Source organism: Chiloscyllium plagiosum, unplaced genomic scaffold (genome assembly GCF_037043375.1).
Source record: "Chiloscyllium plagiosum isolate Xiang-an unplaced genomic scaffold, Cpla_swu_hap1 HiC_scaffold_2, whole genome shotgun sequence".
NCBI classification, from domain to species: Eukaryota; Metazoa; Chordata; class Chondrichthyes; order Orectolobiformes; family Hemiscylliidae; genus Chiloscyllium; species Chiloscyllium plagiosum.
The window spans coordinates 117,041,898-117,068,893 of NW_028270140.1; the positions used below are offsets into that span (position 1 = coordinate 117,041,898).

At 41.4% G+C, this 26,996-nt stretch overlaps 1 protein-coding gene across 4 annotated transcripts in view; it reads left to right on the plus strand.

Moving 5' to 3' along the window:
- The window catches only part of ptcd2 (pentatricopeptide repeat domain 2), a 37,723-nt gene extending 12,502 nt beyond the window's left edge, over window positions 1-25,221 (plus strand). For 3 of the 4 annotated variants that reach the window (XM_088000008.1, XM_043707823.2, XM_043707804.2), the window contains exons 5-10: window positions 7,879-7,957; window positions 11,327-11,418; window positions 13,428-13,541; window positions 15,731-15,805; window positions 19,925-20,038; window positions 23,440-25,221. In XM_088000008.1, coding sequence (XP_087856134.1) covers window positions 7,879-7,957; window positions 11,327-11,418; window positions 13,428-13,541; window positions 15,731-15,805; window positions 19,925-20,038; window positions 23,440-23,664 — 699 coding nt within the window. In that variant the 3' untranslated portion in view covers window positions 23,665-25,221. The remainder of the gene's footprint in view (window positions 1-7,878; window positions 7,958-11,326; window positions 11,419-13,427; window positions 13,542-15,730; window positions 15,806-19,924; window positions 20,039-23,439) is intronic. The other variant, XM_043707813.2, reaches the window with a different exon arrangement.
- The last annotated feature ends 1,775 nt before the right edge of the window (window positions 25,222-26,996 follow it).

A 26,996-nucleotide genomic window follows, 5' to 3' on the forward strand; every position in this document is an offset into this window, starting at 1 on the left:
ATGTGTCATAAATATCCAACAAGGTCACTCGTGTCGTTTAGGGACAGAAACCTGCCATTCTTACCCAATCTGGCCAATGAATTCTATCAAACTGTTACATTGAACAATTCAGTTCAAGTTAAAGGCCCAGTACCATCTTCACAGGGCAACTTAAGGTGGGGAATCAGTGCTAGTTTGCTTTCTTATGTGACACTCTTAACTGATTAATAACACAAACTATTTGTAACTTTACCACTAATGACAAAACGTCTATGACTACTTATCTTGTGTCCACTCCAGGCACAACTTACAGTGTAGTGTTTGGTGTACTTTACATGTAAAGTGGCACTTCAGTAATTTTTTTTTTCTGTGAAGCATTTTAAATTTTGAGTGCTGTTATAAGCGACCATATAAATGCAAGTGTTTTTCTTTCTTGTACAACTAGCATCATTCCTATTGCTTTTCATCAACTTTCCCAAAGTAGATATTCATGATCAGATCATTCATTGTTTGAAGAGCATTAAGTTGTTGGATGGGGGAGGGAAGTGACTTGACTTGATGAAGTGACTTTAAAATGGTAAAATATTCCAAGGTGCTTTATATGGGTCTCACTGGGGTGTTTGCACTGCCTGTTCCTTAAATGCAGATCTCACATCACTAATGGCATCAATAATGTCAACCTTTCAGGTTCACTGTGGGCTGGCATCCAGAAAGACTTGCTAAAAATCATTCCCTCCTGCATGATGATATTGCTGCATTTGGCAGATTTCTCCTGGGCTTGCTGCCTGCTCTGTCAGACCGTTTCTTCAGTAATCTGCAGTGAAAATGCTCAGTGACATCAGGCCCAAAAGCAACTTAGTTTATTCTGTTTAACCATCATTTGATTTGTTGAAATCAAAAGCAACTCAGCGCAATTTTTAAGTAACTCCAATTGTTGATCAAGCATTTAATGCCAATGATTAGTATTCAGTTCAGAGCAAGTCACACTTCTCAGTTAACATAACTGTATTTATCTTTCAATACACATTTACAGTTAATCCTCCAAATATTTACCATAAGATTTAACTTTTAAGATTTAGGGCAGCATAGTGGCTCTTTGGTTAGCACTGCCGCCTCACAGCACAAGGGACGCTAGTTCTATTCTAGCCTCAGGCGACTGACTGTGTGAAATTTGCACTTCCTCTCCGTGTCTGGGTGGGGTTCCCCCAGGTGCTCCGGTTTCCTCCCACAGTCCAAAGATGGCTCTATCTGTAGGTTAGGTGGATTAGCCAGGGGAAATGCAGAGTTACAGGAGTAAGGTATGGGAGATAGATCTGGATGGGATTCTCTTCAGAGGGTCAGTGTGGACTTGATGGGCTAAATGGCCTGCTTCCTCACTGTAGGGAATTCTATGACTCTTCTATGATGACTGTGCATCTGTTAATTCTGCACTGTTAATCTATGTCATTCCTTAATCATAGGCTGATTTTCTTGTCAACTAGTTACATTTTTTTTTACTGTATCCTAAATATTGCTGTGAGTTGTCTGCTTGAACCCACAGTATTTTCATCTCCCCCATGGGAAGAGAAAGGAGACCAGTCCCAAATCTACCCCATCTCAAACAAGGATCAAACCTTGTGCTGTTCGTTCCAATCTGACCTACATCAGTCATCCGGCCAAGGAGGCCACATTGCTGTGTGTGGCAACAAGGAATTTTACATAGATGTTGTGACGTGGAGCTGTAGTTAATGATGTTAAAGGCTTTTCTTTCCATCATATGACTCACCAAGAGTATGTCCCTCCCTTCCCACCTGCTGTTGTATGTGATGGAAGGATTTACAAGTTAATATTTAACCTATTTTGTCACATTATGAAAACAGCTTCCTTAGTAATCAAGTCCTGGAATGGGACTTGAGCCTGGAGCTTCTGACTCAGAGGCAGGGACATTACCCATTGCACTGCAAAAATTCCACTAATATCTATGGACTGTGGTCAAAAGAAGCCACTAGCATTTGAAGTTTGAAATAAAGGAATAAGTAGCACAAAGATAAGTATATGAACCAAGACGGTTAATATTTTGTGTAACCCATGACCTGAGAATTTTCCTTGTGATGTTGTTTGAACATAGATGATTCAGAGTGGAGGACCAAGTGTACTGTGTTAAAGTTCGCAGCTGGCACTAAGATGAGTGGTAGCGCAAAGTGTGCTGGGCAAATGAAAGCCTATAGAGGGATATAGATAGGTTAAGTGAGTGGCCAAGGGTCTGACAGATGGAGTGCAATATTAGTAAATGTGAGGTAATCTATTTTGGTAGGAATAACAGTAAAATGGGCCATTATCTAAACGGTGAAAATTTGCAGCTTGGTGCTGTGCAGAGCGACCTAGGTGTCCTTGCGTGTGAATCACAAAAAGTTGGTTTGCAGGTGCAACAAGTAATTAAGAAGACAATTGGAGTATTGTCCTTCTTTCCTGATGAAGGGCTTTTGCCCGAAACGTCAATTTCGCTGCTCCTTGGATGCTGCCTGAACTGCTGTGCTCTTCCAGCACCACTAATCCAGAATCTGGTTTCCAGCATCTGCAGTCATTGTTTTTACCATATTGTCCTTCATATCTAGAGGAATGAAGTTTAACACCATGAAGGTTATGTTGTGTGCAGTTTTGGTTCTGCTTAGTTGAGAAAAGATGTACTGGCAATGGAGGGGATGCAGAGGGGTTTCACGAGGTTGTTTCCAGAGTTTAGAGGGTTGGCTTATGATGAGAGATTGAGTGGACTGGGACTATACTCGTTGGAATTTAGAAGAATGAGAGGGGATCTTACAGAAATGTATAAAATCATGAAGGGAATAGATAAGATAAAAACGGCAGGTTGTTTCTACCGACAGGTGAAACTAGAATTAGGGAGCATAGCCTCAAAATAAGGGGGAGCAGATTTAGGTCTGAGCTGAGAAGGAATTTTGTCACCCAAAGGATTGTGAATCTGTGGAAGTAGTTGAGGCTCCCTTGTTGAATATTTTTAAGGCAAAGATAGATTTTTGAACACTAAAGGAATTAAGAGTTATGGTGAGCGGGCAGGTAAGTGGAGCAGAATCCACAAAAAAGATCAGGCAAGACCTTTTTGAATGGGGGAGCAGGCTTAACAGGTCAGATGACCTACTCTTGTTCCTGTTTCTTATGTTCTTATCAGCTGTGGTGAATTCCCAGATGTTCTTTGAGTTGTGTGATATAAGTGATAGACTGATACTTTTACAGAATGTTGACATTAATATTGATGCACATTAATTGATAATTTTTTTTAGGATGGAAACAAATAAAGACACAGTAAATCATTTTCTGATAACTTCCCAGTAAATTTGAGACATAGTGGACATTCACGATCCCAAACTTGGAATATATGGAACAGTATAAGGCAATTTGGCTGTCTATATGCTTACTGCATCCAGTGAATTGTAAGCAAAATATTATAAGTTGATTCTAAATCTTCAAGTCTAAATCACCTTGAATTCCTGGAATGGCAGGATTGACATATGAAGAGAGGCTTGATCAATTAAGATTCACTGGAGTTTAGAAGAATGAGGAGGATCCCATAGAAACTACAAAATTCCAGTAGGACTAGACAGGGTAAATGCAGCTTGCTGCTGTGCGGGGGGGGGGGTCTTAGGTGTGATTCCGATGACCAAAGTGTCCAGAACCGGAGGAGGCCATTTAAGACTGAGATGAGAATTTTCTTTCACCAGAGATTGGTGAACCTGTGGAGCACCTGAGACAGAAAGTGGGTTGAGGTCAAAGCATTGGAAGTGTTAAAGAAGACATTATATATAGACATTATATATAATTGCAGATGCTGGAATCTGTGCTGAAAACAAGATATGCTGGAGATCGCAGCGGGTCAGAGAGCATCCATGGAGAAAGAGCAAACTAATGTTTCAAGTCTAGATGAAGGCATTATATGTAGTTCTTGTGGCTAAAGGGATCAAACAGTATGGGGGTTTTAAGAAAAAGAACAGAGTGATGATCAGTCATGATCATATCAAATAGTGGAGCAGGTTTGAAGGGATGAATAACTTATTCCTGTTTCCTATGTTTCTATGATTCCAGTTTTTATTCCTTATAATATCCTAAATAGCAGCAGAATGTTCTTGAATCTTACATATTTCCCACTAGGTGGCAGTTTAACCTGGAATTAAAGCATAACCTTTAATTTAATTCCATAGTTTCCACTTCATTCGTACTGCGCACACACACACACACAGTCGTGTGCACAAAGTCTCTCTCTTTTATAATTAGAAATCTGAATTGTAGGACAGATGGCTTTGCATGGACCTGTACGATTACATTGATCCAGTGGTCGAATTTTACTTGATGCAGTGCTTCATAACCTTTTTCATGTAGTAGGGCTATTTTTAAACAGATCCTAATGTAGCAGTCTGTGTGTGGTCTCCCTAGAGTATGACGTTAGAATAATAAATGGCAGGCTATTAATGCTACCAGCCAGTGCATCAATGGAACAGTTCTGCTAACGTCATTAAATGTGATATCAACTGTAAAAGATCTTTAAGGTGCTTAATGTAAATATGGCTTTTTTAAAAATGTTCTTGTGACAAACTGGATCAACAAGACAAAGACAGGTAGGTATGGATGAAGATTTTGTGGAAAGTAATGCAACACCACAGATGAGTTTGAGTCAAGACAAAGGGCAGATTGATACTGCAATCTCCATCAATCTTCGCAGACAGCCACTGGACTCATTCAGTGCTAGGGAAAATGCTGTAAGTAGTTTTGCACCTCTAGAGGGATGGAAAAATCCATTCCTTATCTCTACGGTGACAATAAAACATCTGTGTGCTGAGTTGATCAGGAAATGATCCACTGGGACACCAAAAGTAAACCATCTTTAGCTGAGCAATCTATTAAAAGCAAATTACATTTTGATGCAGGATTCTGCAGTGTTCTAAAGAAAGAAAATAATTTTGAAATAAGATTCAAAAGATATTATTAAAAACTGACAGGCAATAAATACTGGACTGACCCAATGGATTAATCCACTTTCTTGGCAATCTGGCTCCAAGGACAATGGTTGTGGTTGTTGGAGGTCAATCAGGTCACTCCCTGGATGTTACTCTAGGAATTCCGCAGGGTAGTGTCCTAGATCCCAGCCATCTCCAGCTGCTTCATCAATAACCTTCCCTCCCAGCATGAGGTGAGAAATGCGAATGTTCGCTGATGATTACTCAGTGCTCAGTACTATTCATGACTTTGCAGATGCTGAAGTGGCGCATGCAGCAAAACCCAGAAACTTTCAGGCTGGGGCAAAACGGAGGAAAGTGTGGCAGAGTTACAAATGCCAGGCAATGACCATCTCTAAGGGAGAAGTTAATCGCTCATTGAGATTCAGTCACATTGAAACCCCACTATTGACATCATGGATTTTGCCACCTAGAAAAGCGAGTCAAAGACTGGGAATTCTTCAGTCAATAACTGACCACCTGACTTCACAAAACATGTCCATCATCCCCCAGTTAGACATGTGATAGAATATACTCCACTTGCTTGTATGAAGATAGCTGTAACAACACTTGAAGCTCACAGTATAGCAGCCCATTTGAAACAGCCATCACCTAAATCTTCACTGACGAAAGCAACGGTGCACAATGATAGCAGTGTGTACCCTCTACAAGATGAAATATGCAGCGAGGTTTCTTTGACAGCACCTTCCAAATCTATGATTTCTATCAGCTTAGAAGACCAAGAGTATTAGACATGGATGTTGCAACTTGCAAGTTCCCCTCCATGTCATGCACTAGTTGTCATGAGCAGAATTTGTGTGTTCCTCCTTAATGCCATGATCAATATGTTTGTATGTAATATGTGCTTTCCTACAGTCTGAGCCTTTGTCCCAATTGAGTAACTCCAGAAGCAGACATTTTGTGAATTTTAAAATTAAAGATTATTTATCTCAGACTTAGCCCAGATGTTTAAAATGCAAGGCCTTCCTCATTCCATTCCAGACTAGATGTAGCTGAACAGAATACAAAACATTGCAAGTTATTATCTGCCACTTTTATGGGAATCTTGTAGTTTCTTGGATGAGTTGATGTTTTAGTTGAAGTGAAGGTTGTATAAAACAGTAAACTATGAACTACAAGGACGGTATGGTGGCTCAGTGATTAACTTTGCTGCCTCACAGCGCCAGGGTCCCAGGTTCAATTCCAACCTCTGGCAACTGTCTGTGGAGTTTGCACATTCTCCCTGTGTCTGCGTGGGTTTTTTCCGGGTGCTCTGGTTTCCTTCCACAGATCAAAGATGTGCAGGCCAGGTGAATTGGCCATGCTAAATTGCCCAAAGTGTTAGGTGCATTAGTCAGAGGGAAATGGGTCTGGGTGGATTACTCTTTGGAGGGTCGGTGTGGACTGGTTGGGCTGAATGGCCTGTTTCTACACTAGGGAATCTAATCTACTACTTGAATTCGAATTTCCATGGGTCTAGTTCTCTGGTGAATTCAAAGTTGAAACAGGTTTAGAAAAGTTGTTCTTCCACTTTTGAAGTATTGTTTGTTTATTATTTTTACTGTTTGGATGATGCAAAGCAGTTTGGTGGCTTTCAGTGACATTGTTGGCAAGTCAGCTTCTTGCAGTTTTAAAAGTGAAAAATGTTTGTTTAATTAATGTGACCTGTTAAAAGTTTAAAGTCATTTTCCAAATGAGGCGAGTGACTAGGTCAGTAATAAATCTGTATTCAGGATTTCACAATTTGAGAATTTGAGATAGTTAGTGTCTTTGTTACAAAAGACCCATTCAACAGTAAATGCTCTTTTGAATCAGTTTCAGGAAAAGATATTAAGTCAAGATCCTGTTGTGTTCCCACTTGACCAAGTCAGAAGTCACACAAAACCAGGTTATAGTCCAACAGATTTGTTTGAAATCACACAAGTTTCGGAGCGTAGCCCCTTTGTTAGGTTCAGTGCATCCCAGTCCAACACACGGCACCTTCATATATTGGTTCCCCCTTGAGACAAGGGATGGTTCCATGTGCTAAAGGACTTGGGTGATACTGTAAATCAACATACAAAAGGCTGGAGAAACTCAACAGGCCTGCCCGCAGTGATAAAAATTAAACATTTCAAGTCCAAAGAAGACGCTTCAGAACTCAGGTGTTACTAGGGCATCCATCGTTTTGCAGTCTTTTGTGGTACGTTCAAAAGCATCAAACTTAGTTTTAAGCTGTAAATAAACTGGACATGACAATGCTGGCTTGGAACTATATTGCTATTCCTTCACTGTGCTTGGGTCAAAATCCTGGAACTTTCTAACAGCCCAGTGTGTGGACTGGAACAGGTCAAGCAGATGATTCACCATTACATTCTGCAGGGTTGTTAGAAATGGATAATAAATGTTGGCTTTTGTCAGTGATGTTTGTATAAGTGAATTCTAAAAGATCAACCAAATCAGAGAGATCGCTTGTCTAAGTGCAAACAAGTTTGATAATGAGCAATTTTTGGAACTCTATCTCTAGACAATCAAACTAAACTGCGTTGATTAAACTCTTTTATGGAGTGTTCCCTGGGGAAAAGTTCAAGCGTACTCATTGCCACAGAAATTCACATTTACTTGCATAATTCTTTTTCTCTTTCACAACACAAAATTGCCTCTGCAGTTTGGATTGACTAATCTGTTTTATCAAATCCTGTCTGTAAGTAATTTATTCAAACATGGTGCTAATTTATGAATTAAACGGACAGACTTCTTGTGAAGTGGGAATATTGTTACACCAAATGCTAAGTGTGCACTGAGCTTTCCTACACTCTCTGCCTCCGTAATATCACTGCACATTTTGAGAACTGAGCCCATACTGTGTGTGTGTGTGGGTGGGAGAGGGGTTTTATTCCTCAAGTAACCAATAAATTTCAGTCCTCTTTGGCCGTAGAATCTGAAGGGCTTCTTCTCCGATTCAACATCGTTCAACATTGTGATGGATATGCTGTTTATGAAGCAAAGATATGAACGTAAGTGAACGTTGACAAATCAGAATGTTTTACAATGTATACTGATGAAAGACTTCTGTAGTCAAGCTTTGATGTTTATTTCTTCCTAGTGCGCTCAAATGGTAAACCAGGAAACTGCAAGCCTATGTCCAAATAAATGGGTAAAACATTGGGTAATCTGTGACTAGAATTTTGTTATCAGTACCAGATCCCGGAACCATTCTTGCATATCTGTAGTCATAATGGTACAGCCATTAATTCGATGCATTGCTTCACTATACCTTTGATAGAGTTATACAGTATGATAGAGGACGTTTGACCCATCAAGTCTGCACCAATCTGTTTACACCTATCTAACTTTCTAGAATCCATGTGTGTATTAAAGGTTAGTGAGGTTTCCCACCTCTATTACCCTCCCAGGCAGTGCATTTCAGATTCCCACCACCCTGTTGGTAAAGAAAATGTTTCCTCTGATGACCTCGAAACATCATGCTTTTCCCCCTTAAAATTCTGACCCACTGTCATTGACCATTCATCTGAGGGGAATAGCTGCTTCCCATCCATCCTGTTATGGACCAGACCACACACCCTCAAAATATTTTATGAAGGTAGACTAGACCTTAACTTTTTCTTGTTTTGAAGGCAAATGTGAAGTGCCTGTAATATGACTGGTCAAGCTACTCGAAGTTAAGCAAAAACACAGTTTATTTAAACACTGTAGTTAAAACACTCAACCAAAGAAAGAGCGATTTAGAATAACGTAAATCTGTTGGAAAACTACACAAATAATAGATACTGTAATTGTTATTAATTATCAGTTCCAATATAGTAACATGCCATAAATACATCCCTTAGCAAAAAGGAACCCAGCAGCAGAGAGTAAACTCCACTTCTAGCTGTAACCGAGAAAGGGAAAAGATTGCTTCTACCTCTTCAAGCCCATAACAGCAACTGCCCAAAGCTGAACTTAAAAACTAAAAAACAAACCTAGAAACCTTGGTCTGTGAGAGCTGGCCACACCCATCCAGACTGTCTTTATTGTTCCAACTTTTTTTTTAAAAAGCTCCAAGCCCTCTAGTGGTTTTTATAGACTGCTTGGCACCTCTGCTTTGCAACCTGTCTTCACATAAAAAAGACAAAATAATCTGTTGGAGCCACAGTATCATCACAATTCCCCTTATAATTTAATACACCTCAATGACTTCACTTCATAAAGCATCCAAATAATGAATCACATATTACAGCACATGTCTGGAGCAGGTGAAACTTTGTACCTGGACTTTCTGACACTGAAGTACTGACATTATCATTAGACTTGTTAGCTGACTGTATAAAAAAGGTTATTTGAATGAATGAATGATTAATTAATAGAACCTGAATTGAGTGATCTACACCACTATGCTTTCCCAAACTCTCCTTTGGTCCCAGAATCTTCCAGAAAATGAATTTATACTGGTTTCTGTCTATCAAATAAGGGTCTGCCCCACTACATGAAGAAAAGTCTCCTAAATTTCTCAGGAATACAGACAACCGCTTCAATTTATTTGTTTGTGGAAAAGAATGAATAAACCCAAAAATATTGCAAATCAAGTATTAAGTAAGGAAAATTTTGTATTAATGCAATGCCTTAAGTTCTTGGGAGGAATCCTGATGAAGAGCTCTTGCTCAAAACTTCCAACTCTCCTGCTCCTCGGATGCTGCCTGACTGGCTGTGCTTTTCCAGCACCACACTTTTCAACTCTGATCTCCAGCATCTGCCGTCCTCACTTTCTCCCAGGTTTGGGATGGCCAGTTTTCTTTTGATGTCTAATTGCTGCTGTGTAGACAAATGTAAGAGCAATATTGACCACACACAGTAAATCAGTTGAATATATCCAAAGAACCTAATTGGTAGTGTTTATTGAGAAATTTAGGAGATATTCCTTCAGCTAGTGGAACAAGATCTCACTGACAAACATAAACCAGTATCAGTTTGTTTTCTGCAAGACTCTAGGACCACAGGAAGATTTGGGAAAGCCAAAAGATGTAGGTCACACAATTCAAGTTCCAGTAATTGTTCATGTATTCATTCATTCAAATAACCTCCTGTTTTTATACAGTCGGCTAATTGCTGATGAACTATCTTTCATCTGGTAGTTGATTCACAGAGAGTCTAGTGATTATTCAGTACTTCTGTGTCAGAAAGTCCAGGTATAAGTTTCACCTGCTCCAGAAATGTGCTGTTATGTGATTCATTATTTGGATGCTTTATGAGATGAAGTAATTGAGATGTATAAGATTATTAAGGGAATGGACAGGGTGGATAGGAAGCAGCTGTTCTTCTCAGTTGAAGGGCATTTGAGGGAACATTTTCTTCACCCATAGCTTGGTGGGAATGTTTGGTCACTAATCTTTGGGCACCCTGTATGCAAATCAGAGGGCCTACTCCTGGGCTTGGCCAAAGTGGCCATTTATACAAGTCCAGCAGCAGACTGTGAAGTGGATCATAGTGCCTGAGTGTCTTCCCTTCTTCCATGATTACATCTGTACACTGTGTTCATTGAGTGAGAGAGAGAGAGAGCCTAGAGTATCCACTGGAACATTAGACCAGTGGGCACTGCAGAGGTTGGGTATGCCATTACCCCTGTTAACAGCATTTTGGTTTAATTTGATAAGTTTCTGTTGACCATTTTATTTTGCTTTTGTGACAGTTTTCCGCTAGGAGCTGGCTGAGTTGTTGAAATTTTAATTTGAAATAGAAGAATGTTTGGCTAAAGCATTGGGAGAATTCTAACTGCACTTGTTCAAAGTGTCTAGGATATTTAGCAACTAAATGAACCAGTGCAACAGATAAATGGTACCGAGTTTCGTGCTTTACCTGAAAGTCATTTAGGAGAAAGTGAGGACTGGAGATCAGAGTCGAGCGTGTGGTGCTGGAAAAGCACAGCAGGTCAGGCAGCATCTGAGGAGCAGGAGAGTCAATGTTTCGGACATAAGCCCTTCATCAGGAATGAGGCTTGTGGGCCAGGGGGGGCTGAGAGATGGAGAGGTGGCCTTTTTCCAGCACCACACACTCTCCTCTGAAAGACCTTTAACAAAAGACTCCAACACTCAATCATTATTATACTGAACTGCTTAACTAGATTAAACCCACAAAAAAAACTTTGATTGCATGCATGACCAGATACAAAGAGAATCCAGAATGCTGCTCAGTATTGGACATTTCAGAGATTAGGGACTGTTGAATGTTGCAGGGTAATTAACGGTATAATCTATAATGACAATGAGAAGTTCAAATTGAAGTGCTAGTTAATGTTTATGTCATGCCTATGTTAATTCAGTAATATCTGTCATTGCATTTTGATCTGATTCTACAATTATTCAGTGTTGACATAATATTTATTTGGTTAGGTGCTCTGGGAGTCCTTCTGGAAATGAAAAATCAAGGCATAAAATTTAGTAAAGATACTTATACACTAGCATTTGCAGTCTGCTACAAAATGGTAAGTAATTCTTAAACCTGTCAATCTTTTCTTGCTTTAATTCTGTTTCAAAGTTCTCTACTTATGTGAGAACAGATTTATGCCTAGGTCCATGCCAACTGGAGCTACAGGTGTAATGAAAACCATCCTCTGAAAGCATCTGAATACAGAGAGCTTAGTTAATAAACATGCAACCCATGCCGACTTTATATAAAATCAAATCCATCTAAAAGTAAATGAAGAAATAGCCGGAGCCTGTGAGTGCCCTGCGTGTATGGGCAAGTTATCATTAATCAAAGACCCCTCGGTTATTCGTCACATGGGGCCACTGGGCCAAGGAGTGACAGATAGAGTTTAATTTAGATAAATTTGATGTGTTTACATCTTGGAAAGGCAAACCAAGGCAGAACTTATACAGTTAATGATAGGGTCCTGGAGAGTGTTGCCAAACAGAGACATTGAGGTGCGGGTTCATAATTCATTGAAAATGGAGTCGCAGGTAAATAAGGTAGTGAAAAAGGCTTTAGGTATGCTTGTTTTATTAGTCAGGGCATTGAGTATAGCAGTTGGGATGTCACGTTGTGTCTGCACAGAAGATTGGTTAAGCCAGTTTTGGAACACTGCATTCGATTCTGGTCTCCCTACTATAGGAAGGATGTTGTTAAACTTGAAAGAGTTCAGAAAAGATTTACAAGGATGTTGCCAGGGTTTGAGGTTTTAAGCTATAGGGAGAGACTGAATAGGCTGGGACTATTTTTCCTGGAGCATTGGAAGCTGAGGGGTGAAGGTTTATAAAATCATGAGGGGCATGGATAGAGGGAATGGCCAAGATCTTTTCCCTGGGGTGGGGGAGTCCAAGACTAGGGGCATAGGTTTAAGGTGAGAGGGGAAAGAGATAAAAGGGACCTAAGGGGCAACGTTTTCGCACAGAGGGTAGTGTGTGTATGGAATAAGTTGCTAGAGGAAGTGTTGGAGGTTGGTACAATTACAGCGTTTATAAGGCATCTGGAAGGGTGCACGAATAGGAAGGAGTTAGAGGAATATGGTCAAGTGCTGGCAAATGGGGCTAGATTTATTTCGGATGTCTGGTCAGCATGAACAAGCTGGACCGAAGAGTCTGTTTCCATACATCCCTATGACTCTATACCTCTCTACACTGCTAATTGTAAACATGGTGAAGACCAATGGTTTTGATATGCTGCACGTGTTGACCTGAGCTGGTCTGGAGGTGTAGTCTGGACTGAGTGTGCTGCATCATCCCGGTGTGTTGTACTCCACACAATTGGAGCAGTCAATGAGATGATGTACAGGATACTGAGTTACTGGAGGGACTGGAGCAGTCCTCCAGGAGGAGGACAGGATACTGGGAAAGAGGGAACATACCTTGTCCATGACAAAGCTCCATTGTGCTGGGCACCACAAGTCTGACAGATCCTGAATGGCAGCAAATCACTAGAGATGAGAGCTGGAAGGTAAGATGCTCCTGATTCATGGTGCAAGCGTTTGGTTTATATTGTGAGGATAGATCATAAGATGTAGGAGCTAAAGTAGGCAATTTAGCCCATTGATTTTTTTTTGATGGCATTCAGTGAGTTTGTGACTGCTCTGATAATTTGTGTGCAGCATCAAACCCACAGAGACCAGTGACCTTAATAAATAAAGATCTACTGTGTTGGAGGCAAACTTCTCAGAAGAAGAACTAAGACATTGCTAAATTTTGAGAGAAATAGCTTTGTCAGAGGTAATTATGTTTATATCCAGAACACAACCAAATTCAATGATATGTATTTTTCTTGTAATTCACAGTAAGTTACTTCCTACTTTTTGTTGCACAAATGTTTTCTTTTGTATGCATCATTTTGAATAGAGGGCTAATGTATGGTCTATAACTGTGTAATGAGCTGAGCTGTCCTTGTTCAGCTGTTTTTGTAAAGAGAGGATGCTCTATTGGTTTGCTCTCTGGGGTATGTCTGCATTAACTGAACTCCAGATTTGTGCCCTGGCAAAATATCTGAATAATCTTCACGCAGAATACCGAAGAGACATACAAGATCTGCAGCATGCTGTTGGAAGAATCGTTAGCAAGAGGAGATTTCATTTCCCGGCATGCATTCTGCTTTGCAGTAGCACTTGTAATTAAGCAGGTACGGTTTTCCTCACAGGCTAACAGGGTGAAATATGTACCTTGCTGCTGAGTATAACAGAGTCATAATTAGACCTGGAAATTCTTTGTTGTCTGCAGTGCTGTTTTCCACAGTTTTAACTAGAGGATATGTGTTTAAAAAAAAAGCAGTAAATTATTTAGTTCTGTTATTTTCCAGATTAAAAGCTTACATGCTTTCATTGCGATTTAAGGTAATTTTTGTAACTGTTGTAAGGTAATCCTGTAATTTTTTTCCCCATGTTTTGTATTTGCTAAATAAAGCATGACCTCACACATGGTGTAATTTAAAAGGTTTGTAGCAATGCAGCAGACTCCAGCAAGAAAGATCAGCCATATTGTCTTAACGTTTAACAGATAGCATTACCATTGCCAAATTTCCCACCGCCTAGAGAATGGGGGCTACCTTTGATCAAAAGCTTAATTGGAGCATCTATAGAAGAGATGGTGATAAATAATGGCAATATCACTGAATGAGTAATCCAGAGGCTAATCCTGTGGGATTGGCAGAATTTAACAGATCTGGAATATAAAGCTAGTCTCTATCAATCATCAATTTTTGTAAAAGCTAATCTGATCCAATGATGTCCTGCAGGAAAGGAAATCTTCTATTCTTACTCGGTCTGGTCTACTTGTGACTCCAGTCCAACTGCAACAATATGGTTGATTCTCAAGCCACTCAGTTCAAGGGCAATTAGACATGGGCACACAATCCTTGTCTTACCATCACCAACTTCCTGTGAAAGAAATACATAAGTATTGTGGCGATAAGAACAGGTGGGATGTTGGGAATTGAATGCTACATGATTTGTCTTTTGACCTCCCACCTCCCTCTATATGTCAAAATGAGATGGAATAGCCTGCGCAGCTCCAGACGGCCTACTTGATTGGCATCTGATTTATACTCCTTCTCCAGCACTGCCACTTTGTAGCTGCAGTGTGCATCATCGAAAAGATGCACAGCAGGTAACACTCCAAGGCTCCTTTCACAGTGCTACCCAAATCTGTGACCACCTCCAAGTCTCAGACTGTGCTAATCTGGAAATGTATCACTATGTTGTAACTGGATGAAAATCCTGGTACACTTGCCCAACGGCACCTGGAGTACTTTCACCACCACATCGACTGCAATAGTTTAAAAAGGTGGCTCCCCATCACCATCTCCAGAAGCAGTGAGGGGTGGTGCCAAATGATGGTCCTGGCAGCAACAACTATATCCACGAGATAAATAAGAAATCTCGTTAAGAAGAATTGAACTTTGCTTTATCTCTTCATTTTCCTTCACACCCGATCCAAGTTGTGGTCACATGGTATTTTAGAGATCACTTTGTGAAGGGATTCAGCAAGTGATGAAAATCTTTTTTAGTCCAGCACATCCATTACTGTGACTTGTGGAGATTGAAAGGAATTTTCTGTGGCACAGAGTCTTAAGTCCTGCAATTGTGTAAAGGCTGCTTACAATCTTGGAAATAGTCCAAGATGTATAATACTTTTTAATGCAAATCATCGAATGTATTCTGTTGTAGAATTTAGTCTTTAACATCTCAGTATTCCAATGGAAAGTGATTGCTATTTCTCCAGAAGTATTTAAGTAGTGCAAGACTGTGTCAGAGATGTATTTATAATAGACATTTACATACTCACCCATTAGGACTGTAATGTACTGTAATTTGAAATTTTTTGTTTATTTTGGTTTGCAGACCTTTTGTCGAAATAAATATGGCATCTTTCATAAGACAAAACACGAAGAACTGCAGATAATGAAAATCTGAAATGAAAACAGAAATAGCTGGAAAAACTCAGGTCTGGCAGCCTCTGTGTAGAGAAAGTAGAGTTGACATTTCAGAAGAATTGACACTGGATCCGATATACTGACTCTGCCTTCTCTCCCCAGATGTTTGCAGACCTGCTGAAAGCAGAGTTAACGAGTTAACTTATCAGGTCCAGTGACCCTTCTGGACTGTTGACTCTGCTTTCTCTCCACAGATGCTGCTAGACCTACTGTGTTTCTCCAGCTATTATTGTTATCATTACAGTATCTTTTGCGTTCTATCATGGTTAAGTTTGAGCATCCTAGTATTGTTATTCTATCAGTGTAAATTTCTCAGAAAACTACTTTTTACTTCTGTATTACAGAAAAATTAATGTATTTTTTAAATTGTTTTATTTCAGAATAATATTGTTAAAGCTCGGTCAATTTACTCACACATTTTGCACACAGACAGCAAAATCTGTCTTAATCTTCACGTAAGTACCTCTATCATGATTAATGAAAGCTTTAGATTCATTTAGCACCTTTCACAATCCTAGAAATGCTGTAAGATCACATGAAAAGAAATGCAGTAAGGGGCAAGTCATTTGTCGAACTGACCAGAAAAGTAGTCTTGCGTCATGTTCCTGTTGACCTCAGCTGTGTCTCATTTTCTACCTTTTCAGCACTGATATATTTGCAAATCACCTAAACACTGGAATATTTGACCTGAATATTTTGACACAAGCAACTAAAAAGGTCAAAGGAGGAAAATAAAACCTGTCCAACTCCAATTAATTTTACTTCTGTTCCATCATGCCATCAAACAGCAGGTGTTGCATTGCTGTAAAGTGAGTTGTGAGAGGACAGGGCATTCGTTCCCTCACTGTGCCATCTGGAACATGGATTGTGTGACTTTGGCACTGTTACGCTCAATGCACATTATGTAAAATGAAAACTTTGGATTCTGAAGGCCAGCAAAACTTATGTGAATGCAGACCTGGCTATCCAAATCAAAACTCTGTACACAAATCTACTAAAGCACAGGAAATGAATAAAATGAGTTTAGAAGGACAAAATACAACATAAAGGATTTATTAATTAAGGCCATTACAGAAATCTGGCTGTAGGTTGATTATTGCACAAACTAAGGACTTGTGGGGTTGAGGGTAACAATTTGATTAATAGAGAGAAAGTGTTGACTAGGATAAGCAGATCATTTTTCAAGTTGGCCAGCTGGAGTGCTGCAAGGATGAATGTTGTGGCTTCACTATTTCCAACTTGTATTAGTGACTAGGTTGAAGGTAAAAAGAATGATCTATCCAAGTCTGCTTATGATAGAAACATAAACCATGAGGACAACACAGCTGTTAAGTTCAGTGACTAAACAAGAGCAGAATCAAAAGTGGGAATGTTTTGTAAATGGTGAGAAACTTTTAAATATTTGTGTTCAGAGGGATTTGAGTGTCCTTGTACAAGGAACACGGAAGGTTAGCATTTGGATACAGCAAGTAATGAGAAAGGCAAATGGTGTATTAGCATTTGTTGGAGCAGTTTGGAATAAGTGAAAAAGTATCGTATGGAAATTTAGCAAACAGCACCTGAAATAATATGCATATTTTTGTTCTCCTTATTTAACAAATGATATATTTGCATTGGTGATGCTGCAAGATAAGTTCACAACATTGAGTCACAGAGTCATACAGATGTACGGCATGGCAACAGACCCTTTAGTCCAACACATCCATGCTGACCAGATATCCCAACCTGATCTGGTCCCAACTGCCAGCACCCAGCTCCCATCAAACCCTTCCTATTCATATACTCATCCAGATGCCTTTTAAATGTTGCAATTGTACTAGCCTCCACTATTTTCTCTGGCAGCTCATTCCATACACATACCAGCCTCTGCGTGAAAAAGTTTCCCCTTAGGTCTCTTTTATATCTTTCCCATCTCACCCTAAATCTATGCCTTCTAGTTCTAGACTCCCCCATCCCAGGGAAAAGACCTTGTCTATTTACCTTATCCATGCCTCTCATGATTTTATAAACATCTATAAGGTGAGTCCTAGCCTATTCAACCTGTCCCGAGTCCTGGGGTGAAGTAGTTGTTGCGTAACAAAAGATTGGGAAGGTTTGACCTATATTCTTTGGAGGTTAGAAGAATAAGAGATATTCTTATTTAAACGTGTAAAATTTCGGATGACTTTGACGGGCTAAATGCTGAGAGGTTGTTTTCCCTGGCTGAAGAGTCTGGAATATCGGAGCACTGTCTTAAAATAAGAGGTCAGTTATTTAAGACTGACTTGTGAAGACATTTCTTTCAGATGTCATAAACATTGCAATTCTTTATACTTGAAAACTGTGGGTACTTGGTTATTCAAGGCTGAGATAAATCTTTGGACATTTAAAGGAATTGGAGGATATGGGGATTGGACAGAAAATTAGAGATGAGATCAAAAAGGGTGGCATGGTGGCACAGTGGGGGTTAGCACTGCTGCTTGACAGCGCCAGAGACCCGGGCTCAATTCCCGCCTCAGGCGACTCTCTGTGTGGAGTTTGCACATTCTCCCCGTGTCTGCGTGGGTTTCCTCTGGGTGCTCCGGTTTCCTCCCAAAATCCAAAAATGTGCAGGTTAGGTGAATTGGCCATGCTAAATTGCCCGTAGTATTAGGTGAAGGGGTAAATGTAGGGGGAGGGTCTAGGTGGGTTGCGCTTCGGCAGGTCGGTGTGGACTTGTTGGGCCAAAGGGCCTGTTTCCACACTAAGTAATCTAATCTAATCTAAAAAGCCGATACTCCAACCGTAATTCTATCAACAAACACATCGAGTTAGACTCCCATTCACCACACCCTGAGAAAAAGAACAGGAAGTGACTTCACCACAGGAAATGACATCACCAACCCAAAGAAACCCAAACACATAAATAAAAAGCAGGAATTATCAGCAGTGCTTCGCCTGAGACCCACTGAAGTTGTTACCTAGTAGGGTGATGAAACGTCTGGAAATGAACCTTCCAGCTCAGTGAGCAAACCTACATCCAGCTAATATGATCTTGCTGAATGACATTATATATGGCATACTTCTATTCCTGTTTATTTCCTTATTGTTTATGCATAAAGATTTCAGGCTATAGAAAGAACAGCAAAATTTGAAAGAGGAAGAAATCTAAATATTTATGAAAGGCACACTTACAATAGTAGAAAGCGGGCATTACACCTTGTATGTTTCCAATATCCTGTGTTCAGGAATGGATGCAAGACTTTTACGAGTCCATGGGTCTGAGTGTAATATAATTGGGAATGCTTAAATATAGGGATCTGGAAAGGATATATTTTAAAGAAATGATTATGATAGGTCATTTTAGTTTTCATGCAGACAGGAAGAAACATATCAGCATGATAATAAAGGGCAACACATTTCCAGAATGTATTTAGAACAGTTTTCTAAAACAATATGTTTTAGAATAACAAAGGGACATATGGTCCGTAGTAAATTTAAACATGTAAGATCATAAGATGTAAAAGCAGAAGAAAGCCATTGAGCCCATCAAGTCTGTGCTGCCATTCAATGACATCATGGTCGATCTGATCGTTTAGTGATGAGAAATTAATGCATATTAGTCGCTAAGCCTGGAGAAAGAGAACGTCTGAGATATTGAGAGTAGAGGGAGAGCGCGAGTGAGTGTCATCCTAAGGGTATTACATTTTTGTAAGACATTTAAAAGTTGTGACTGCCATAAGCTTAATTACCCAAATTACTGGGACATCTATCCCAAAGACAAAAGCTCCATTTGTATAATTAAGCAACTATAGCCATCAGTAAAAGATAATATTAAGAGAAAAAGTTCACCCAAAGGCAAAAACGTGTACTAAAGCAGATAAGGGAAATGTTAACAAGTAGCAGTGAGATTCAGAAGAAGTTATGAAATATGCAAAGCCCATGTGCTGAAATTACTGAAATCTTTTGGACATTTATAAAAAATATTGTTAATGTTGAAGTTTATCTGGAGTTCGGGATACAAATGTGAGGATGTGATATTTCAGATTGAACAGGGGCAAAAATGCTTTATCCCTGAGAGCTGTGGCTGCTGAAGCTTTCAGTATATTCAAGATTAATATAACGCTGATTTTTCTCTCTACAGATACTGAGTTTCTCCAGTACTTTGTTTTTGTTTCAGATTTCCAGCCTCCACAGTTCTTTGTTTTTAATAATGTGGAGGTTAGTAGAGTGTTGTGTATTGATGGATAATGCTGGAAGGTGTGGTTAAGACAGATTTTGAATAGTGGAGCAGCCTTGAATGACCAATGGCCTATCCTATCCAGCTCCTGTTTCTTACATTACCTTATGAATCAGAAACCTGGTTAAACCTCACCGAAAGTAGACAATTCAGTTTTGAGCATCACAGATTATATTGGTTTTGGAGAGAGGGAGCTGACAATGTTAAATTAACTCAACGGTTTGCATAAAGCTGTTTCTATTCCTCTGAATTCACATATTTTGACGTGTGACCAATTATGGTTTTTAAAATGACCGATATTTAAGTATGTTTTCACTAGCAACTGAGAACATGTTTTATATTTAAGGGCTATAACAATATTATAATTTTGATTCAGGTCCTTTTGTTAGCTCTGTCGGGGGCACAACAAACTCTGCTTTCCGTTTTGGAAAGTACAGTTGCAAACAAAGTGCCAACCTTTGTGAAGAAGCTGGATATTTCCCAAGAAGTGGTAAGTATGTAAATGCACAAACTTAACATCTTTATTGATTGAGAAGTTTGTTTGTATCTTTGTTGGGACAAAGTCCTGGGGGCCCCTTACCCAAAAGGACTGAAGTGGTTCAAGAAAGTCCACATGTCACCAGCTCCATGACAGCTAGCGATGCGTAATAAATGCTGGCAGCTTCGAAGCTCAGTGGTTAACATTGCTGCCTCACAGCGCCAGAGACCCTGGTTCAGTTCCAGCCTCGGGTGATTGTCTGTGTGGAGTGCCTGCGTGGGTTTCCTCTGGGTGTTGCAGTTTCCTTCCACAGTCCAAAGATGTGCAGGTTAGGTGGATTGACCGTGCAAAAATAGTGTTTGAGAAGTGCAAGCTAGGTGGGTAAGCCTTGGGAAATGCAGGGTCCCAGGGATGGGATGGGGTGGATGTGGGTGGGATGCTCTTTGGAGGTTCGATGTAGTCTCTATGGGCTGAATGGCCTGCTTCCACCCTGTAGGGATTCAATGATGATCAGCAGTGACCCAAAGAATGTTCTTTTTAAGACACCAGTCTTGTTTATGCCTCAGTGGTGACTGTCGGTGAGAAACTCTGCTGGGGAGAGCTTCACTTAAACGAAATTCAATTGGATTCCTGAGAATAGCAATCAGAAATGGGAACCTTGGTCCATTTTAATTTCCTCAAATCTTGCTCAAAAGCACAGAAGCCAGCTGTAGTATGGTACATCTAACTGGGCTTTGACTATTTAATGCTCTAGGTAAAAACAATGACTGCAGATGCTGGAAACCAGATTCTGGATCAGTGGTGCTGGAAGAGCACAGCAATTCAGGCAGCATCCGAGGACAGGCAAAATCGACGTTTCGGGCAAAAGCCCTTCATCAGGAATAAAGGCAGAGACCCTGAAGCGTGGAGAGATAAGCTAGAGGAGGGTGGGGGTGGGGAGAGAGTAGCATAGAGTACAATAGGTCAGTGGGGAAGGAGATAGGTCAGGGAGGAGAGGGTGGAGTGGATAGGTGGAAAAGGAGCTGGGCAGGTCGGACAAGTCCGGACAAGTCAGGGGATCGAGTTGCTGGAGGTTAGAAACTAGGATGAGGTGGGGGAAGGGGAAATGAGGAAACTGTTGAAATCCACATTGATGCCCTGGGGTTGAAGTGTTCCGAGGCGGAAGATGAGGCGTTCTTCCTCCAGGCGTCTGGTGGTGAGGGAGCGGCGGTGGAGGAGGCCCAGCACCTCCATATCCTCGGCAGAGTGGGAGGGGGAGTTGAAATGTTGAGCCACGGGGCGATTTGGTTGATTGGTGCGGGTGTCTCGGAGATGTTCCCTAAAGCGCTCTGCTAGGAGGCGCCCAGTCTCCCCAATGTAGAGGAGACCGCATCGGGAGCAACGGATACAATAGATGATATTAGTGGATGTGCAGGTAAAACTTTGATGGATGTGGAAGGCTCCTTTAGGGCCTTGGATAGAGGTGAGGGAGGAGGTGTGGGCGCAGGTTTTACAGTTCCTGCGGTGGCAGGGGAAAGTGCCAGGATGGGAGGGTGGGTCGTAGGGGGGCGTGGACCTGACCAGGTAGTCACGGAGGGAACGGTCTTTGCGGAAGGCGGAGAGGGGTGGGGAGGGAAATATATCCCTGGTGGTGGGGTCTGTTTGGAGGTGGCGGAAATGTCGGCGGATGATTTGGTTTATGCGGAGGTTGGTAGGGTGGAAGGTGAGCACCAGGGGCGTTCTGTCCTTGTTGCGGTTGGAGGGGTTGGGTCTGAGGGCGGAGGTGCGGGATGTGGATGAGATGCGTTGGATGGCATCTTTAACCATGTGGGAAGGGAAATTGCGGTCTCTAAAGAAGGAGGCCATCTGGTGTGTTCTATGGTGGAACTGCTCCTCCTGGGAGCAGATACGGCGGAGGTGGAGGAATTGGGAATACGGGATGGCATTTTTGCAAGAGGTAGGGTGGGAAGAGGTGTAATCCAGGTAGCTGTGGGAGTCGGTGGGTTTGTAGAAAATGTCAGTGTCAAGTCGGTCGTCACTGATGGAGATGGAGAGGTCCAGGAAGGGGAGGGAGGTGTCAGAGATGGTCCAGGTAAATTTAAGGTCAGGGTGGAATGTGTTGGTGAAGTTGATGAATTGCTCAACCTCCTCGCGGGAGCACGAGGTGGCGCCAATGCAGTCATCAATGTAGCGGAGGAAGAGGTGGGGATTGGTGCCGGTGTAATTACGGAAGATCAACTGCTCTACGTAGCCAACAAAGAGACAGGCATAGCTGGGGCCCATACGTGTGCCCATGGCTACCCCTTTGGTCTGGAGGAAGTGGGAGGATTCAAAGGAGAAATTGTTGAGGGTGAGGACCAGTTTGGCCAAACGAATGAGAGTGTCGGTGGAGGGGTACTGTTGGGAACGTCTGGAGAGGAAAAAACGGAGGGCTTGGAGGCCCTGGTCATGGCGGATGGAGGTGTAGAGGGATTGGATATCCATGGTGAAGATGAGGCGTTGGGGGCCGGGGAAACGGAAGTCTTGGAGGAGGTGGAGGGCGTGTGTGGTGTCTCGAACGTATGTGGGGAGGTCCTGGACTAGGGGGGATAGGACAGTGTCGAGGTAGGTAGATTTAATGCTATTTAATGCTCTGCAGAGGCAGGATGAAATCTGGCATCTTTTTGCTCTGTCTGGTCCAGTACAACACTTGACAGTTACATTTCATTTTATTTGTTCATGAGTTGTGGATGTTGTTGGCTAAGACAGCATTTACTGCCTAGATTCCCAGAGGATAGTTTCTGTGAGTGTGGAGTTACACAGATTGTGTAACATCGTTCTTCTTTAAAGGACACCAGGTGGGTTTATGGCTTTTCACCATGTTTACCACATTTATTTCCAGATTTTCAATTGAATTCAAATTTCTCCATTTGAAATTTGAATCAGTGTCCCTTGAGCACTGGTCTGAGTTTCTGGATTACTGATCCAGTGACATTACCACTACATTACCCTTAACTAAGGTTGAGTTGTTCCTTGTATCTGTATATGTAGGAGAGTGTACACTACTTGTTCCAACTGATGGCATATTTTTGCTACATTTATTCAGCACCTATGATGATGTACAATAAAGTCTCCATGTGATGCACAGCTTGGGAGATTGTGCATTACTCCTCAGGGTGAATTGCATAATCTGCTAGGATGTTGTTTGAAGGTTTCTCTCCCCTTTTGTGCCCTTGCAGTGAAAGCTCTGTGATACACATTGTTTCGTCCTCTGAGTTATTTAAGCATCTCTCTGCTTAATTATCTGTTTTGATTATCTCTCTGTCTGTCTCTCTCTCTTTATCTGTCTAGATTCACCATACAATTTGTGTTTATCTGAATAAATTAAAAATCTGTTTCACTTAATAGACATTTATCACAAACCTATGTTAACGTTGGTCTATTTATCATCAAAGCTGACTGCAGTCTGCAAAACCTTGGAGAAAAATCTGGAACTTCAAAGACGGTTTGAAGATGTGTGTGACTCACTACAAAGGTCTGGTCAAATCACAGCACTGAGTCTCGATGACATGCTTTGTCAAACATCAAATGGAAAAAAGCCTGTTAACCCTTTATTGGATACAAGGAAAGTTAGTCGACGGACCTTCAAACCGCTACAGTCAGCTTTACTTTCAGAGTAATTTAGCTGGATTGTGCATTATTTGGTAGTGTTGAACAGCTGTACCTGGACATCTTTCCCCGCTATTGGTGTCAGCTGAGAGAACAGATGTTTTTCAACATCTGGTTTCACTGTTTCGAGCAAACTTGAAGACTGAGCGATGCAGAGCGCTTCTTGAGGCAAGATGATGTGTGTTTTGAAGGTGGTAATTGTTACAGTAATCTTTAAAGGCCCAAAACCAAAGTTACACATTTGGCAAAAATAAGTAAACAAAACTGTGCTGTAACTTGAATGCTACATTGCATGTCTTTGGAGGATACAGAAAGGTACATTGCTTCTGATTCATAACATTTGTGTTGTACTTCCAGAGAGCACAAAATTTTCAAATTATTTCATCACACTTGAACTTAGTTAATTATTCATCGTGTACTTTTGATTCAGTTTAATTTTTCATACATTTGTACACTGGTCTAAAATCATGAAGTCCTTTCAGAACCAGGTTTAGCAAAAATATCATTGATCCCTATCTGAACCAGGAAGACTATTGTAAAGCTGTGAAACATATTGCATAGTTGTTTTTCCTGTAGTGTTATCAGAACTGAGCCAGTTTTAGGCGCAATATATATTTTCCATAAATTGCTGCCTTGCACCAGTGCCACAGTGCTGATAGGAAGGCAGTTGCAAGGTTTTGACCCAGCGAAGGTACAAGAACAATGCAGCTCCAAGTCAGGAAGATTGCAGCTGTTGGTATTCTATCCTTCTGTCTCTCTGCCGAGCATATCCTTTGGGATATCCATCTGATGCATATTCAGTATTTCACCAGTTAGGAATTCAGTTTGAATAGTTTCTCAAATTTGCTGCAGGTTTGTTGCCAGCTGAATGGGGCGTAGTTTTATTGATTTTCATGCAAGAGAAATGCAGGCTATATATATTCAGGTGGACATTTTGCTAAGATTAAGTGAACAGTAAGATATTCCCTCATTATCTTGAATAAAGTCGTGTTATCTTAGAAGTTGTAATATTTTGGCAGAGTTCACCTCGCCACATTCATTTCCATCCTGCCAGCAGTTTTATTGGCTGCTTCAAAGGTCCTATGGTTGACGTAATGAGTCATAAAATAACCTTTTATTCAGAAGTTGTAAATCATTTGTAATACAATGTATGCAATGCAAATACAATTCTCAATGCATGAAGGAATTTGTGTTCTGAAACATTTTTATTGCTAGGCAACTTCATGGTATGAATAATCTTTTTGTCCAATGCACAGTCTAAATTCTTAAAGGAAATGAAACTCAAAAATCTGTCAACACGCAGTAACTTAAAAATGTTCACCTGTCTTCCATATTTCTTTCAAGTTTGTAAACAGTTGACTGAGAAGATGATAAACTGTGCGTCTGCAAATGTTCTGTATTTGAAAGAAGCTGCTCCCTTTATCATCAATATTTTATTTTGGTAGACTTAGTTCAGTAGGCTTAGTAAGGGATTCTGAATCAGAATTCTGAACTACAAAGTGTGTTTTCTTGATTGTCCATTATGATTGACCTCTGGATGTAACAAATTAAAGATTTAATGAAAACTACTGTGTTCCGTTTATTTTCATTCAAAAAAATACAATGGAGTCCTCTTATAGTCTGTCAAAATGCTCACTATTCCTGGCTGCTTTTCTTTGCTGCAAACAGTATTCTTAAATCCCTGCCTCCTCCAACTCTTGCCCCAGACAACAGCAGGGGCCTGTTTATGTGACCCCAGTCTTAATAACAGTCGGTTTCAGCTGTCTCATCTGACCCTTTCCTGAACCCATCACGCCAGACCTCCTCTGAAGGTTCTCTCTGTCCTACCTAAATTCGCACCGTTGAGTCTTTCTATCCCGTCTTCCACCTTGCCCTCTCAGATCCTACCTTCTCCACAAAACCAACCTCCTGCTTCTCTGACCCTAAACTGCTTGATGACCTATCTTTCCTTCCTGGCTCCCATGTTAACTGATGGTTAATGGTTCTCCCTCCTCTAGTGCTCTCCTTGATACTTCATCAGCCCCCAGCCTAAAGAAACAAACCCTTGATCCTTCTGTCCATGCAAACTACTCCATATGCAAATTCTCTTCCACTCCTAAATCCTGAACATTGTAACGCTATATCTGTGCTTCATTCCATGAATTCCAAGATCAGTTACAGTATAACAATGTCACCAACACACAGCACCATCTTAGATACAGAGTACCTAAGTACAATCCTCAGGTCAGACAAACCAGCAAAGTTTAAAAAGACAAATATCACAGTCTCTCTTCAAGGGCTCTCCATTGGGGCCAAGGGCACTGAGCTGCGGGTCGATGTATTCCCACGCCAGGCTGCTAGTTGATGGTATTCTCGCTCTGGGCTGCAGGTTGACGGTATTCCTGCTCCAGGCTGCAGGCCGAAGGTATTCCCGCTACATGCTACTAGTCAATCGCATTCCTGCTATGGAATGCTGGTCAATGGCATTCCGTTCCGGAGTGCTGGCCAATAGAATTCCCACTCTGGGCTGCTGGTTAATGGTATTCCTGCTCCAGACTACTAATTAATCGTATTCCCGCTCTGGGCTACTGTCAATGGCATTCCTGCTCTGGAATGCTGGTCAGTGGTATTCCTGCTCTGACTGCGGGTTGATGGTATTCCTGCTCCAGGCTGCGGGTCAGTGGTATTCCCACTCCAGACTGCTGGCCGAAGGTATTCCCGTTCCGAGGCTACTAGTCAATGGCATTCCTGCTCTGAGATGCTGGTCAATGGCATTCCCACTCTGGAAGGCTGGTCAATGACAGTCCCGCTCCAGGCTGCTGCTCGATGGTATTCCAGCTCTAGGCTACTAATCAATGACATTCCCGCTCTGGGCTGCTGATCAATGTTATTCCCACTCCAGGCTGCTGGTCAATGGTATTCCCACTCTTGAGATGCTGGTCGATGGCCTTCCCGCTTTGGGCTACTGGCCAATGGCATTCCCGCTCCGGGCTGCTGGTCAATGGTAATCCCATTCTGGCCGCCTGTCAATGCCATTCCGCTCTGGAATCCTGGTCGATGGTATTCCCACTCTGGGCTACTGACCAATGGCATTCCTGTTCCGGTCTGCTGGTCAATAGTATTCCCACTCCAGCCTGCTGGTCAATGGCATTCCCGCTCTGGGCTACTGGTTGAAGGCATTCCCGCTCCTGGGTGCAGGTCAATGGTATTCGCATTCTGGGCTACTAGTCAATGGTATTCCTGCTCTAACCTACTAGTCAATGGCATTCCTGCTTTGAGATGCTGGTCGATTGTATTCCCACTCTGGGCTACCAGCCAATAGCATTCTCACTCCGGGCTGCTGGTTAATGGTATTCCCACTCTG